This window comes from Oenanthe melanoleuca, chromosome 3 (genome assembly GCF_029582105.1).
Source record: "Oenanthe melanoleuca isolate GR-GAL-2019-014 chromosome 3, OMel1.0, whole genome shotgun sequence".
In the NCBI taxonomy this organism is placed as follows: domain Eukaryota; kingdom Metazoa; phylum Chordata; class Aves; order Passeriformes; family Muscicapidae; genus Oenanthe; species Oenanthe melanoleuca.
In genome coordinates this window covers 6,563,640-6,580,462 of record NC_079336.1, presented here as the reverse complement: position 1 = coordinate 6,580,462, position 16,823 = coordinate 6,563,640, and the positions used below count along the sequence as shown (strand labels likewise).

General features: G+C 42.5%; 2 protein-coding genes across 3 annotated transcripts; one reads left to right on the top strand and one right to left on the bottom strand.

Moving 5' to 3' along the window:
• Positions 1–484: 484 nt before the first annotated feature.
• Positions 485–8,543, bottom strand: LOC130251637 (WD repeat and coiled-coil-containing protein). 2 transcript variants are annotated; one of them, XM_056488444.1, is made up of 5 exons: positions 8,442–8,543; positions 8,002–8,119; positions 4,355–6,215; positions 2,821–2,938; positions 485–1,077 (listed from the first exon to the last, which is right to left on the bottom strand). In XM_056488444.1, exons 3-5 carry the CDS (start codon positions 6,194–6,196, stop codon positions 806–808), a joined length of 2,232 nt encoding a protein of 743 aa, XP_056344419.1. In that variant the 5' UTR covers positions 6,197–6,215; positions 8,002–8,119; positions 8,442–8,543; the 3' UTR covers positions 485–805. The 2 variants fall into 2 exon arrangements, with proteins under 2 accessions (XP_056344419.1, XP_056344418.1); XM_056488443.1 differs by lacking the exon at positions 8,442–8,543 and adding an exon at positions 7,741–7,779 and having other exon boundaries at positions 8,002–8,363.
• LOC130251909 (basic proline-rich protein-like) lies at positions 8,049–8,915 on the top strand. Its single transcript, XM_056488948.1, has one exon. The coding sequence runs from the start codon at positions 8,049–8,051 to the stop codon at positions 8,913–8,915; it is 867 nt and encodes a 288-aa protein (XP_056344923.1).
• The last annotated feature ends 7,908 nt before the right edge of the window (positions 8,916–16,823 follow it).

Here is a 16,823-nt window from a genome sequence, read left to right as displayed (position 1 = left end):
AGTAAGTGCCACTGTGAAAGCCTGATAAACTGCTTAATGTTATCATGCTGCGATTTTATGGGGAGCAATCTTGGATTAGTCTTTTCTTCAGTGCTGCAATCCATGTTACATAAACTTGTGCTTACATAAGCTTTTTCTAAATTTCCCCTTTGCATTTTCTCTCTCTCACTACAAAAGCCCATAGATTTTCTTCTGTCAGACTTCAGCTGGATGTTCTCATCACAAAAGACGAGACATGGCAACCACCTCCCCAATCCACAGAGATGCAAGCAAAGAGGTGTTATGGGCAGGTACAGGAGTGGAAAAGGATCTTGCTTCCACACAATATGGGTATTTCACATGATCCTACTTTGTCCCAGACTACATGACCTTATACCGGTACTTACACTAGTGCAAACCCAGGTGCATTTCTGCAGGCCCTGCTCCTAAATAACACCAGTGTAGTATTTCAGGCTTTGGCAGGAGAGGAAGTGGGGACAATGCAGCATTTTCCACAGTTTATTATCCAAGTTTACTATTGTCTAAAAACACCAATGTATTAAAGACCAAGATGGAAACTTGAGCTCAGAAACTTTTAAGAATGCACATTTTCAACCTCACCTGTACTGCAAGAGGCATAGTTAAAAAACACTGTTCAGTATAAAAAAACAAATGTTCCCAAGATCAAATAAATAATTTACAATGCAACAAAAAAATTACAGAAGTCGTACAGAGATTTGAGACTGTTGTTGATAATTTGCAGTCCCATACAGTAAACATAAAAACCTCCCATCACCAACAGGCATTGCCAAACCACTGTCAAAAACTATATTTTATTGCTGGGCTGTTCTGAAGAGCTGATGCCACCCAAGGTCTTGGAGGAGCAGTCCCTCAGGACTTCCAGAGAACTGGTGATATCCAGGCTTTCTGAAGAAGTGGATCTACAGCCCTGTGTGGAACTGATGATGTCCAAGGTTTTGGAGGAGCGGGCACTGTAGCCTTTTGCAGTGGCATCTCTGATGAGGATCTCCTGTGTGGATGTAAACGTTAATGGGATGAAGCCCTCGCTGTCTGCTGTGAGAACGATCCAAGAGGAACCTGTGAAGACAAGCACATGGCTGTTGATAAATTTTTGTGCAATTAGGGTGTGTTTAAGGTAAAAACCAAATTTCTTCTAGAATTAAATTCTTCTGTATATTTACAGTTTTCTAGAAAAGAAAAAGTATGAAAACATACAGGTTGTACAAACTCCAAAATAAAGAACACTTGGCTTCTATGATGGATTTTGCCACTAGGAGATGAGACAATAATAAGTGCATGCCTCAAATGAGGAGGAGGAATGAAATTCTGAACAGAATTCATAAGCATCCACACTTGGTATTAATTAGGTATTGATAGGCTACTTCACAGTGCTAAAGTTATGCAGATACTATAAAAACAAAGATTCAGTAAATTAAATGACAAATTAATATAATAAAGACGATTTAGAAACTACTTTTATTATGTCATTTCATTATACTTAATTCCAAGAAATACAAGGAAGGAATACTTTACAATACTGTACAAACCAAACATCTCTGGTCCATTTGCTATTTGACTTCATCACTAGCTTTTTTCTTTATAATTTGAATCTGAAGCCTTGACTTCTACCACTATAGATAAACCAGAAAATTTTTATATTTTTATCCATTAAGCTATGAAGCAAGGAAATAGATCTCATGAGGGGTAAGAGAATTCAGAGAAGCGTTTGTAAATTTACATTATGTAACTTTATGTCATGAGTAAGGTCACAAGAAGATTGTATCCTACTAGCACACAACCCTCTAATCTTTTGCCTTAATTTGGACCACACTTGAAAATCAATACAACTCAGGATTTGAACACACCATTCCTACTTTGCATCTGTATATTTCAAACAAACATATTCCATCCACAATTCCTTAGGAAAAACAAAATTTGGACAATGGCAAGAACAGCAGCCTTAGGCTTTGGGATGGTTGCCCAGTGATCTGCAAGCAGGCAGAGAGCAGATACATGGGGCAAGTGGATGGAATATAGCACAGGGAATACCTGTAGTAGTGAGAAATCATATCCCAAAGTGTGTTTTCTACCTCTGCCCAGAGTGAAACATTCAGAATTGACACGTACACAGACACATGGGATGGGCATGGCATGAACTGGTAACAGCAGAGAACACAGCAGTAAAAGAGGCAGTTTTCTTCACAGCAAAACCTGACAAAACCTTCACTGCTGAAGTGTGCAGAGCTGCTTTTGTGCTACAGGATTTCCTAAAGCAAGACTAGATGATGGAGCTACAGATTCAAATACAGAACACTGTATTCCCAAAACCACTAGTCAACCCTTCTTGTTACTCAGACTTCCCTCTGTAGAGCAGCTGAAAACTAGTAAAACACTGGCTGAATGCAATTTTCCTGTATAACTAGTTACTTGATATGGGGCATTGATATATAAGTTTGCTCTTTTTTTTTATAATGCAAAGATTCTTTGCAGTAAAAGAAGATTCAGAGAAGAATTTTTACATTATTAAAAAAAGACAGAATTTTACTAATCTTTCATTATTTATTCCTTGGGTTTTTCCCTGGATGGAATATGCATATTGCTATTGCTCACTAAGAATGACACAGAATCACAGAATGGACTGGGTAAGAAGGAACCTTAAAGCTCATCCAGTTCCACTCCCCTGCCACGGGCAGAGACACCTTCCACTAGACCAGGCTGCTCCAAGCTCCATCCAAGCTGACTGTGGGACACTTGCAGGGATGGGGCAGCCACAGCTTCTCTGGCAATGTATCTGAAGTGTTTGTACTCATCCCAACATACCGTGCTGCATTTCTACAAGGGACAGGTTGAATATCTGCTGGATGATGTTTAGGCGGAGTTTACCGCCACAGAGAAGAACAGCCCGACTTTCATCTGCATCACTTTTGGAAAGCTGCTTCTGAAAACGCAAGAAACAGTCATTAACTACTGTGATGTATAGTTAAAATGGCATTAATCAAAACAGGTTCACAGACTTGTCTTCAGTGGCATCATTTACAGGAAGTCAAATGGTCTGTTTGCAAGATTTATCCTTTGAAGTCTCAGCTGTTAAAGTGCTGATGAGTGAATGACAGCAGCAAGGAGCTTATCCAGCACATGTCAGAACAGGAGAGAAAATCATACACTACTGCTGAAGAAACCATGAGCTTCATTCACAGCACAATCCTCATCCCTGTCCTTCCATCTGTGAGGGACACTTCCCCAGAAGGCTTGTAAAGCTACAGGTTTTCTATCTCCACCTTCCCCCCACCCAACCCTGACCCAAAACTTCTGAAGTGAGAACTCCAGAGAACTCATGAATGTTGGGGTGAGAACAGACTCAACAAGTCAGAAGGGCTGATTTGTCCTACCCCTGACCATCACTGCCCCAAGCCTTAAATCCAAAACACATCTTCAAAGAATATGCCCAGTTGGGCAGAGCAAAGCATCTTTTTAAATCTATTATTACAATTATTAAATATTTACAATGGGAAACAGGGAAAAGAGTGAGGGAATATGATCTAGAACTTGAGTCCAGTGTTACAAAAGTTGGTAATTTTTTGTAGAAATAAAGCTTAAAAGAGCTAATTGAAAGGAAAATGGCAGTTTACTTTGAATACTGATTAAGGTTTATTAATCTGAATTCTAGAAATGACCTAGTAGATCTCTGCCAGGTTTTGATAATCAGGTAATTTATCCTTTCTAGCATGAGATTTGCAAGAGCAAATATTTCAGCCAAAAATTTTTCACATGAAATCTCACTTTAAATCCATTTTTAAGCTATGTTAATGGAATTCTTTATTGTGTCCCTAAAGGTCTCTTTCCTCCTTGGATGGTGCTCTCAATGCTAATGAGCAACATTTCTGTTTCAAAGCCAAGGCAATTTGCTTTTGTTTCAGTTTCCATTATTTTAGTTTTCCTCACAGGAGAGTGAGAGATTGATACCAATTCCCATAAGGAAATCTTCACTTGTCTTAATTTCTGTACGGAAAACTTTAGAAATTGCCTAGGAAAAGCTTTTTCTTCCTAGATCTCTACAAAGGACTTTAATTCTGCAGCTGGGCTGTGACACGTAGGTCCTCTGGAGTCCCAGCAGCCTCACTGCAGAGCTGGGGGGTTTGGCCCAGTGTGAGGTGGGGACAGGGAACTGCATATTCCTGAATATCCCATTGCTTTTAAAACACTGGAAGCCTGCAGAGTAATGGATTTATAACCATATATAACTACCTGCAGGAACAGGCTAGAAATCTAATCTTACTGACTGTTACTTGGGCATCACAAAGAACATACAGCCATAAACAGGTTTCATCATTAAGGCTTCCAATATTAAAATTACCTGGCAGGTGATGTTAATAAATGAGGGTTCCTGAGAAGATGGGTATGCTGGAAGATTTCTCTTTCCAGATTTTAGCAGCTCAGTTAATTCAGAAAGATGGTGCTGCAATTCTGTGAAGTTAGCAGACAATTTTTCCACATTATTGAAAAAGTAACTTGGCTCCTTCTCACTGAGCAGGTTATTCTTGTAAGAATTGGGTATTTTGGAAGCTGCCTCAGGCTGCCTTTTTGGGGACATTGGCTTGTTAGACAGTGCCACGCTCCTATTAACTGGCTCAGCATCCAGAGTCTCGACAGCTGGAGGAAAATTCATGAAAATCTTTTTGTCTTTGAAGTCGCTGATGTTCAACACCAAGTTTTGGTCAAAAACAGGACTCTTGATTTCTTCAATGAGTTTCCTTCGGCTTGTAGGGGACTGAAGGACAGAGCGATCTGGTACCAGGAGCCCACGGCTGAGAAGGGGGACATCTCTAGAGGGATCATGAGTAATGTTGGAAAGGTTCAAACTGGAGCTGCCATCAGGTGACACAGACTTTGAAGGACCCACTTCAAGCATCAGTTCTTTAATCATCAATCGGATCATGTATTTGTCTGATCTTGAAGAGGGAAGAAAAGCAGGGTCAGAGAATTTTTGTCTTCCAACCAGTATCAGTAACAATTTATTGGTCAGGAAGCACAAACCCTTTGGCTTCTCGCTTTTCTCCAGCTGAATTTGTTGAATATTAGGTAAATTGGATGAAGTCAGTGAATAGACTAAAATAACATTGCAAGTATTGGAGGCAACAGATACAGTTTGAGTTTTGGAATCAAAAGCCATTATATCAGGAACAAGAATGCCTGGGATGCTCACTTTTTTGGTAGAGGTAACCTTTCTTTCAAAAGTCACCAAGATGAGGTGTGAGGAATCTTGGCCACTTCCTGTCAGGTAGTCCTTGGGCCTCAAATGAAGGAGAGGGCTGGAATCAGCACCCTGCTTGCTAGAAAGTATGTGAGTTAGATCCACAGGAGATGTAACTACAGACAAGGGCTTCTCAGGGTCCAGGGACTTCTTCCCTCCATCCAAGGAATGCTCTTCCTCCCCACACAAGCTGGACTGCGAGGGGAAGGACTCGGTTTCAGCGCTCGATGGGACTTCGAAGGCAACACCAGCATTTAACCCACAGATCTTGTCCAGAGGGAGCTCGGTGGCAACAGCAACCTGTAAACTCTGCGTGGCTTCCACGGCACAGATGTAGCCTCCCACATCAAAGATGGGGCAAAAAGAGCAAGCGCTGAGTGTCTTCTGAGCATCATCCCAAATGTAGGAATGGAGGGCACTGCCCACCCCCACCACCAAGCGGTCGCCTTCCCTGGTCCAACAGGCGCAGTGGATGAGCCCGCTGCCCTTGATGTCCGCGTTAATCCTGGAGCTGCTGAGGTGGACGGAGGGCAGGACGGAGGCGTCCCGGGTGGTCAGCACGGCCAGGACCTCCTTGCTGGGATGCCACACGCAGCCCTGGGGCAGCACGGGGTACGGCTCGCTGATGTCGCAGATCTGGGAAACCAGCAGCTTGTTCCTGTCGGCGCCGTTGAAGCAGAGCTGCCAGATGGTGACGTGCTTCTTGTGCTGCACGGCGAGCAGCGCCGGCGCCTCGGCGGGACTCGGGCCCCAGTACAGCCCGTGCACGTGCTCGAACTGCCCCACCACGCTGGAGTCACCGAACCTGGGCTCCCCGTCGTGCAGGTGCAGCGCAGTCAGGATCACCTGCTTGCCGTCCGTCCAGGCCAGCCCGTGCACGGGGTGAATGGCCTGGTGCAGGGCGTTGAGGCCAGTGCGCAGCAGCTTCGCCTTCCCCAGCTCCATGGCTTCTAAAGTGGAACATCTACCCAGAGTAGAACGAGAAGGAAAAAGAAATTATTGCAGAAAATAGAGGACAGTACCTGGATGATTATTTAGCTTATGACCTGCCAGTGCAGGACTCTTCCTTCCAGTGAAGTCAATATACACATAATGCTCACCTATGCTTAATTCCCAGCCCAGTATTTTTTTTGTTTATGATGCTTCCAACATGAAATGCAATTTTAAGAGAAAGAAACTTTGCTGTTTCTATAGGCTTACCATCAGATTTCTGCTGCATTTTCATCACAAGACTAGTTCTTTCATTCTAATCTGTAAATTGCTGTTCTCAGAATATTTTCTAATTACTTCAATATCAACAATTCTCAGAATATTGCTGCTCACTCTCAACTTCCTGGAGCATTTGTGGTCAGATGAAGTAATCCCTTACAAGTATACCCAAGCATTAATGTATTATCTACAAATCTGATCCTGTATTAAGGGTGTGAGAATGAGGCATTTGGACGGTTGTCCCAGAAAGATCCCTAAGAAAGCAAATGCAATCTTAAAGAAAGTTAGGATGAAAGCACATTTTTCTGAGGAAATGAAAGAAAAAAGAATTTAAAAGAAATAATACAAAAGGCATCAACACTTTGGAAAACTTCAGGAGTTTACACAAATTTCTAGTTTTTGAGCTGTGAACATTCCTACTCTGTGAACAAAAGCCAATTCAAAGGAATTGATGGTTTCCTCATTTAAGGTCTCCGTACAATTTGGCTCAGACGGAAAGCCATGGCACAGAATGAGTTGCAGTTTTAGGAAGCATGAAGATCAAAAAGAAAGTTCTTTGACAGTAAAAACTGTCAAACTGGAAGAGTTTATCACAATATGCAGGGCCTTGCATATTCTTGCACCACTCAGTATTTTAATTATTTGTGGATGACCCTAAGTTTGCAGGCAAAGGATTGCAAGAATGGATTTCAAAGATAAAAATTGTATAGAAAGTTATGTTATTACGACCAAAGTTAACTTCTTTGCCACCAAGTAACAAGTGCAAAATAATAAACTTAGTAAAAAAATCAAAAAACACCAACTTGGATACCTCTCCAAGAATAATTCCCTAGGTAGAGGTTTAGCAAAAGAGGATCTGGCTTACAATGAATCACAAACTGAGTATTTCAATAATGTGAGATATGTTGCCAAGTAAGAATAATTCATTCTGAAATGTTTTAAGAGGGATGGAGGTACACAAGGAAGATAATTGCCCCACTTCCTCATTGCTAACAGTGCCTCCATGGAACCTACTTCTGAGTTCAAGGATGATGGGAATGCCCAACAAAGCTAAGGGATCAGAGAAACACAGGAAGGGGGTTCTGTGTCTGGAGAAGACTGTGAGTGGGAACTTGAGAACATACACCAGCCCAAGTGACAGAACATGCATCCATACCTGTTCTCCAGGTATATTCTGAACAGTGCATGATAATAATCAGCTTAGTTTCAATAAAGATTTAGGTCAGCTATTAAGGAAAAATTCAGACTATATATGATAGCTAAGCATCAAAGCAGGTTACCTTGGAGAGGAGGGGAAGGCACTCCATGAATTTCATAATCTGTAAGAGCCAATTAAGGAAATGCCTGTCAAGGATAAGTTTAAGTACACTGAATCCTGCCTCACAGGAGAGCACTCAAGGTACTTCCAATGCAACTTCTCCACCATCTACCTGGCCTCTCATCTATAACCAACCTCAATTCTGTTAAGCAGCCACCAGTTCGAGGAAAATTAACACTGGATGTTCGCAGTGCTCAGAACCCCACTGCTGGGCAATACTTACTGATGGCACGGAGATGTGAGATAATGTGCCTCCTAAGACAATAAAAGATGCTAAAGCCTCCTGGGCCGTCTGGAGAGGCTCCTGTGTCACAAGGGGCGTTTGCACTATCCCAGCGGCCCTGGAAAAGCAAAAAGAGAGAGATGCACTGGCCAATGCATTCCTGTGCCCAAACCCACACCGAACGCCCGGCCCAGCCGAAGCTCCCCGGGCAGGTGTCACACCACAGGCCGGGTGCTCGGCGAAAAGGGGTGCCCGTCCCAACCCTGGGGCAAAGGAGCGCTACAGGGACTCCCCTGCACCCTGCACCGAGCGGCCACGGCCCGCACACACCGCCCGCCCGCGCCGCGGCTCCCTGCGCGGGCCCGCCCGCACCGATATTCCCCGCCTCCCCGCGGCCCGCCCGCCGCCTCTCGCCTCTCCGCGGCCGCAGCCTCGCTCACCCGCCCTGCCGGCGGCCCGGCCCGGCTCCGCTGAGGCAGTCCCAGGGCCCTGCAGCCCCGGCGGCGCTGGGCTGTGGCGGGCACCGCCTTCCCGCAGAGCCCGGCCCGCCTCCCCGCCCCGCAGCGCCCGGCCCGGCCCGGCCTAGCACCGCCCGGCCGCGGGGGGCGCTGGCGGCGCTCTATGGTCCGGCCGCTCTATGGTCCGGCCGCTCCGCAGCACCGCCGCTCTATGGTCCGGCCTCTCTATGGTCCGGCCGCTCCGCAGCGCCGCCGCTCTATGGTCCGGCCGCTCTATGGTCCGGCCGCTCCGCAGCGCCGCCGCTCTATGGTCCGGCCAATCCGCGGCGGTGCCGCTCTATGGTCTGGCAGGCGGGGCCTGCACGGGGCGGGTGCCTCCCGCCGCTCCTGTTCCCGTTCCCGTTCCCCGCAGCGCCCCTGAGGGGCCGCGGGCGCGGAGCGGGCGGTGGCAGGTGACGGGAGTCACGAATCACGGGATATCCCCAGCTGGGAGGCACACACGAGCATCATTGAGCCCTGCTGTTGTGCGTAGTCACACCGTGTGCCTGAGAACGCTCCTTCAGCTCAGGCTTGGTGCTGGGACCGCTGCCCTGCAGAGCCTGTTCCATTGGCCAGCCACCCTTTTGGTGAAAACCCTTTCCTGATATCCACGTAAACCTCCCCTTACACAGCTCCGTGCCGTTCCCCCGGCTCCCGTCACTGGTTGCCAGGGGGATCAGTGTCAGCCCCTCATGAGGATGTTGAAGACCACAGTGAGATGTCCCCTCAGTCTCCTCCAGGTTGGAAGAACCAAGTGACCTCAGCTGTCCTCATAAGGCTTCCCTTCCATACCCTTGCCATCCTTGTGGCCCTCCTTTGATGTCTTTTTTATATTGTGGCACTCGAAACTGCACATGGGACTGGAGGTGCGGCCACAGCAGTGCAGAACTGAGAGACAATCCTCTCCCTTGACCAGCTGTCAGTGCTGTGCCTGATGCACCCCGGGGCATGGCTGGCATCGAGCAAAGCATCACCAGCCACTCTAAGGAGGTGATTGTTCTGCTCTTGTCACTTCCATCGCCCCCAAGGGTCATCCACCGTGTGACACTTCCACACAGCATCCCCAGCCTGCTCACACCCGTGGGGCTCTTGGAGAGGCCTGAGGAAATGGCACAGAAAAGTAAAGATGCCTCCAGTGGGAGGACATCAGGTCCCTGGTGTGGCGTATCCCATCCCATGAGATACTGAATTCACACTGAAGTGAGGAAAGCATCTAAATTCAGTGCAGAGCTACTGCAATACAACTTACCTGGTTCTGATTTATTGCACTGAGCATAGCTCCTTCTGAGTCTCCAAGGCCTTTTAAAAGTTAATTAAATTGCATGACTGTGCCACTTTGCCACTCTTCAGCACTGCAGAGCAGTGTGATCTTTGTACCATTTTTGAAACCTACACTCTTGATAGGATGTTGAAACACTAGAAAAGGTGCCTTAAAAAGAGCAGCCAAAACATGTGGGGGGAAAAAAAAAAAAGCTTAAAATAATTGCAAGGTCAAATATGTAAGTAGCTCCAACTTAGCCAAAGAAGAACACTAGGTGGTGACTTGGTCATATCACATGAGTGCCTGTACAGAGGGAAAAAAACCACAAAAAAGCTCTGAAGCTAGTGAAGGAAGGTTTAACAAGAGCTGTGGACAGACAGATTCAAATTTGTAAGGCATATTTTTTTAATGTTTGTGTCTTACACTTACTTACAGTGGTCTAGACTGACCACTGGAACAAACTGGCTACAGAGCATCTTCACATTAAAACTTGGTGATTTTCCATTTTAAATTGCAAGCCATACAATGGTTTGGGTTGGAAGGGACCTTAAAGATCATCTTGTTCCAACCCCCTGCAGCAGGTAGGGAGACCTTCCACTAGACCAGGTTGCTCAGAGCCCCATCCAGCCTGCCCTTGAAACACTTTGGCAAAAGACATTCCCATGTCCTTCCCCCCACCACTGGCTTACCTGAACAGCTCACTCAAGCCAATTTCAGAAGTTCTATTACACAAATGTTTAATCTATTCTTACCTTAATAATATCCATTTTCCTCAGCTGTGAGTCTGGCCAAGCAGGATTATCACTTGGTGTCTGAGACTCTGAGCCACCAGCTGGCTTTATTAGACAAAAACAGTTTTCTGACTATAATTTTAGTCTCACAAAGAATTCTGTTGAACAGGAATGATTTCACTTTTTTTTTTTTTAAATATAAAACTTAAATTGGGCATCCATATTAATAGACAGAAATAAACATTTAAACCACAGAGGCACTACAGTTTAGGAATGCCTCAAAGACATTTTCATGGTAAATGTCTATTTTTGTTTCCTATGCATATAATTATATAATTAAGTATTTTTAAAGACTTATTTTCATCATGTAGCTTGTGTTATATGTAAACTGCTAATCGAGTTCAACAAATGAACTGAAAATATCACAAAAACTCAGTTAGTTGAAAATCTGTAAAATAATATTTTCATTGAAATGGAATTGACTCAACCTACCAGCGTGCCAGAATGGTGTGCAGGTAGTTATTATTACACCAGTTGTTTATTTCCATGCCCAACAGTGTGTGTCTTATTTGTGTAACCACAGCCTGGTTATTTTGACATGTAGAGCAGCATGAAAAAGGCTGGAGGCTGCTTGGCCAGCAGCCATGAGCCATGGCTGGTCACACAGCCACAATGTGCATAGGCACAGTTGTTGTTCCTCAGCAGCTGTACTGCAAATAAACATCTCTTGTTTTCTTTCTTTCTTTTCCAGACTTTCCAAGCTGTTCACTGCTGATACATACGATGTGTCTGTGACTTTGGGGATTTTAACGTCGCAGAACCCCTCAGGACATGTCTGTGAGGTAGAAAGTGGGTCAATGAAATTATGCAAGGAAAAGTGTTTAAAAGGCTGAAATTACAGAAATCATTTGCTGTGGTCATGCTCATTTAAAGCTCACAACTTGGGTTTTAAAAACGTGTGATTACATTGAGTCAGGCTTATCCTTAAACACTGAGCAGACTCACAAATATGTTCTCAGACCCTGCATGGAAAAGCAGACTTGCCTTCTCATAACTTAATTTGTTGTATCATTTGGATGTCTGCTTTTCAAATTAGTTGAAACACAATGTTAATAAGAATATAGGAGAGTCTGAGACAGAAGAGTTATGAATACCTTCTGGATGGAGGGAATGGCAGGGAAGGAAGGTGAAATGGGTGTGATGAGATATGTAAGTTGTTATTTTTGCACTCTGTAGATTTTTTTCTTTGCTCTTATTGAACCTGTACACATTTAAAGAACATGATGTTACAAGGGAAAAAAATAATTTAAAGATATTTTCTCTTAGCCTCATAAGCATCATTTTAATATATATATATATTTAATCTAGTCTATGGACACTGCTGAGTGAGCAAATTGATCTCATAATTGTATTTCTTAATGGGAAAACTTAATGAGGCACTACCGTGTAATTTAGACCTCTAAAATATGATGTGGTAAAGCCTAGGATTGGTAGCTAAAGGATACAGATGTTTTATATGGTTTTTATTATCAGATTAAAAATGTTGTTTCTTCATTCTGGGAGCTGATTAGTAATGAAAATAATATAAGATGAGCAATTTTGCAGAAAATTGCTTCATCCTGAGTCAATATCATGTTGTCAGAAGAAGTCAGACAGTGCTGGGGGATGTGTGAACAGGATCTTTGTATTGTGTCTGCTTAGCTTGGCTGAGTACAGCCAGATGGGGTCACAGTATTTCCACAGCACAGGCAAAAATGAATTTTGTGCTTTGTAGCACAAAGTCTTTCAGGGCATTCCTTGTGGGTCCAGGCTTTGAGGAATGGAGAGGATCAGTGCAAATTTTGGGGATTAGAACAGCGACAGAGTGGGAATTTCTGCTTTTGTCTGAAGCTGTAGCTGCCACACCTCTGCTACAGCAGCTACACTACAGGTCTCCTGAAGCCTGCCCTGGCAGGTTGTACTGCACAGGGACAACACATTGCTGCTTGTTATAGAGACAAAGGAGACTTAGAATGTTGTTTATATTAGTTTTCTGTTTCCTACACAGGGAAGAAGGCATGGGAAATGCACAAAACTCACAAAGGAATGCTTATCACTCCTTGTCACACTGTGACAGACTTTTTTTGTGTATGTAAAAATCTGCACCAGTGCTTTTCCATGTCTGAAACAGGCCTTCAGCTGAGTTCTAGCCACTCTGCTGCAGTTCAGGAAAGACACTGCACGCTGGCATAGGGCAGAGAAATGAGATCCAGGGTAGATGTCTGTGAGAGAAATGGAACGTGGTGTTGCATAGAGAAAAGGAAATTCAAGGGAGACCTAAGGGACTGAACAGTTTTCAAGTATTTAACAGACAGCTGCCCCAAACAAGGATCTAAACTGTGAATAGTCAAAACAGACCTTCCAGACCTGGAATAAAGACACTGGGATAAAGTTCTGTGTCGAGCTAATATTCTTGTTCTGCTGTGGAAGTGCTACAAAGTAAAAATCAGTCTCCTGACTTCTCAGTTTGTTGTATACCATTAAGAACACACAAAACCAGAATAACATAATGTATACTGAAAATAAGATAGACTCTTAAGAGTCTTTCTGTTTTAAAATTGATTTGTGTAAACCAACTATGTTGTAAATAAGGATTTTTGATATGACAGTTTTCCTTTGAAATAATCTTTGAGAGGATGTTTCTAGGCATTTTACGTCTTCAGAGCAAACAGTATCTTCTTTTAAATTACACTTCCTTGTAACTGTGGTTAATCCAGAACCAAGCTGATACACAAATCACATAATTAGAGATATTTAACAACATCTTGTGAAAGAGATTGTTCAAATCTTAATCTTCCTGGTAAGCATTTGGATTCCCTTTTCCTTGTGCCACCATATACACACATCTTTTCTCCTTCTCTGTAAATGTCTCTGTGAGAACCCTTCCTTGTGCCTGTGAACAATTCAGTCCTGGACACTTCTGTCTCCTACAGATACATTTTCTATTTTCTTTTTGTGTAACTAATCTGCAAAAGCACTTCTTTGATCTTTGCTGCTACTTAGGTTAATCCTGCATTTCTTGTCATGCTCAGTTTTCTTTCATGCTATTAAGAGGTAGAAGTGTTTTGAGATAATAGTGTATCAATGAAGATCAGTGTAGCTACATTTTGTGCTGATAACAATATCACTGATATCTAAATAAAATGTTAATGTAGAAAGGTAGACATGGAAATGGAGATGACAGCTGTGTACGAGTCACGTGAGCATAAGAATATTTACAAACTGAATGAAGTCATGAAGTGAAGTTCAAGGGAAACATTCATTTTTTTTCAACAGACTGAGGCAATTTCATGATCATGATGTTAAACTCACTTTGTTGAGGTTCAGTAGTTCCTGACAGTGTAGGTAGAAAGGAAAGGTAGACATGGAAATGGAGATGACAGCTGTGTATGAGTAATATAAGCATAAGAATATTTAAAACTGAATGAAATCGTGACTTGTTTGAAATTCAAGGGAAACTTTGACAGAAATATGCAGTGGAGCCAGTATTCTGACTTTTCTTCATTTGACTTAGGTGAACTAAGTTTCTGAGGAAAGGATAGCATGTGAAGCAATTAGCATTATACAAATTAAATGGTGCTATGCTATCTAAGGTAGGAAATATGTAACAAATGCAATGAGTCATATTGAAAATGCTCTGAAGTGTTACACTTACAAAGAAATTTATTGATATTTAGAGAGACAGAATTCAGTGACAGATAAAAGGAGTGGGCTGTGATAGCAATGGGCATGTTACTATTTGCTTGTGTGCCTTCTATGCTTGCACAACTGTACAGCTGAGCTGTGGGTTGGATTGAGAAATGGATCCACTTTAAAAGTGTTTTGGTTAGTATTTTTAGCCTCATAAAAGTTTGGGTCTGTGTATTTCCATCCAGTGACTGCAGGATGAATGAGAAGGGGTCCAATGGAGAATGAGGAGTCCTGTCACTGGTATTGCTTTGAAAAACTTCACCTCCAGCTAAATTTCCATAAGGACATCAGAGCTTTTCTTACACAGCAACATTTTAATTTTTGACAGCTGAAATTAGTAAATCATTGTGAATTTTGTACTATTTTTATAAAATAATGTTTGAGAACTGTGTCTTTCTATACTGCCTTTTATATTTTTAAAATTAGTTAAGTATGTTTGATTGGAAGGAAGTGACTGTTTCCTCTGAAGTGAACTAAAGGTCTGCATTTGCCCAGAGTTTCAGTTTGGTTTTGTCTGTAGTGTCACCCTGTGGTGTTTGGATGCTCTCCTGGCTGTGTGCTGCCTTGGCTGGTAAGATGCCATGGTACCTGCACAAAAGGGGTGGATCCTTCCCACTCTGGAGACTCAAATGAGGGGTACATCAATGTCATTAGCTGGGGGGTAATGCCAGCTCTCTCCTTATTAGTGTTTCTAGATAATAACACTGTCAGGAGCTACTAAACCTCAGCAAAGTGAGTTTGCATTTAACATCAAGATAATGAAATTGCCTCAGTCTGTTGAAAAAAAAGGAAACTATAGCACTGGCTAATTAACATATTTATAATATATAAAATTACTATTAACATTAAACCACTAATACATAAGTCAATTTCAGTTGCATGTGACAATGGAAAATAAAGTAATACTTGCATGTGTGAAATTTCATAACTCCTGGGATTTACCTTGCCTAACTTCACATCCTTAAAAGTCAGGTCAGATGAGTTCTTCTCTAAAGGATGGGTTAATGCCACCAGGTGCTGTATGTTGGGTTTTTTTAAGAACAAGTTAGATAAACACCTTACAGGAGTTACTTTAGAATAATTGGCATTCTTTTGGGTTAGAGAGATGGACTTTTCAGCTACATTTTGGATGGGAAAATGGTCCAGGGCTTGTGGTTTTCTGTTAAGGCAAGAAAAAACCTGAAAGTAAAAATAGCTAAAAATAAGTTCATTTTCCAAGCTTAGAAATACAGAGGAAAATGAGAATCAAGGGAAATTAAGTTAGGCTTGATTGAAAAGATATTAAAGAAATTCACATGAGTATGGAAAATATTATTCTCGAGCAATAGAGGGAAAAATAGAAGAACTAGTTGAGGCTAATGCAGGGCCTACTTTATATACTTCCTGCTGTGATCTCTCACTTTTTAGCTATTATAAAGAATAAAAAAATAATATTTCATTGTGCAAAGTCAGCATCATAAATTGGCCAGCAGAATTTCAGATTACTTTGATTTTGCTGGGTTTCATTTGGATATTGTTTTATTATTGTTCTCATGAAACCGTTTTAAAAATCAAAAAAAGAAAAAGTCTATGTGGAATACAGAACTTCTATTGTTAGCATTTTCTCAAGAAGTGGGCCAATACACAAAAAAAACATGAAAAGAAAGCAGATTGTTGCATGCTTAGCAGGCAACTTATGGAAAGTGTAAGGTGAGTTTGAGTTTACTTTGAAGCAGATTGTCCTTCTAAGTAAAGTGGTAGCAACTCCTAAAAATATACTAGGATGCATATAAATGTGCTGGATAAAGATGCAGAGCAATTAAAATGGAAATTTATACTTTGTGGTATGTTGTTTATTCCCCACAGGGGAAATGTTTTGGAGGAGCTGTATCCCATTTAGACTCCTGAGTGCCACTGGTGTGACACTGAGTGTCATCATTCTGCTTCCACTTCTAATTTAAGCTCCTAGTCTTCCTAGCTTTCCTCTGGTTTAATTACAGAATACAGACTTCCCTGCTGGGTGACCCTGGACACAAGCTTAACACCACTGGTCCCCTTATTATTCCAGAGGACACTGTCCTTTCTGGTGACTGTCCTTTCTGGTGACTGTCTAGTCTGGTGACTGTCTTTTCTGCTCATGAAAGAAAGAGCTAAAAAAGGGGGTTGGTGCTTCATGACATTTAGATGATCTGAACAATTCCCCTTTCCTAAACTGATTGATTTTGGCCCTGCAAAATAGCATTTGCTGAGGATGGTGAATGCTTCTCATTCTATGCTTTTCTCCTTTTCACATCCTCCTCTCTGCTCAACTTGTTTAGTACAAGCTCTTTCTCTCTCTCCACATGCCTTTATCACTGTTTCTGCAAATGTCTTCTGTACAGCTTGTGCTTAGTAGAACAGTCATCTTTTATCTCTCTACTACACTGATTCTCCATCTGTTCTCCATCCAAACCAAAGCTGAAAATTTATCCTCTGCTTTGCATGAATCTTTTCAGCACGTCTTCCAGTGCTTTTATTGCTTTCAATTTTAACTTTACAGCCTTGTGATAGACACTAGATAAGTGCAGCACTGTGCTGCTCTCCTTAATCACTACCTGGAAACAAATATTTCTTTATTCAATTGTT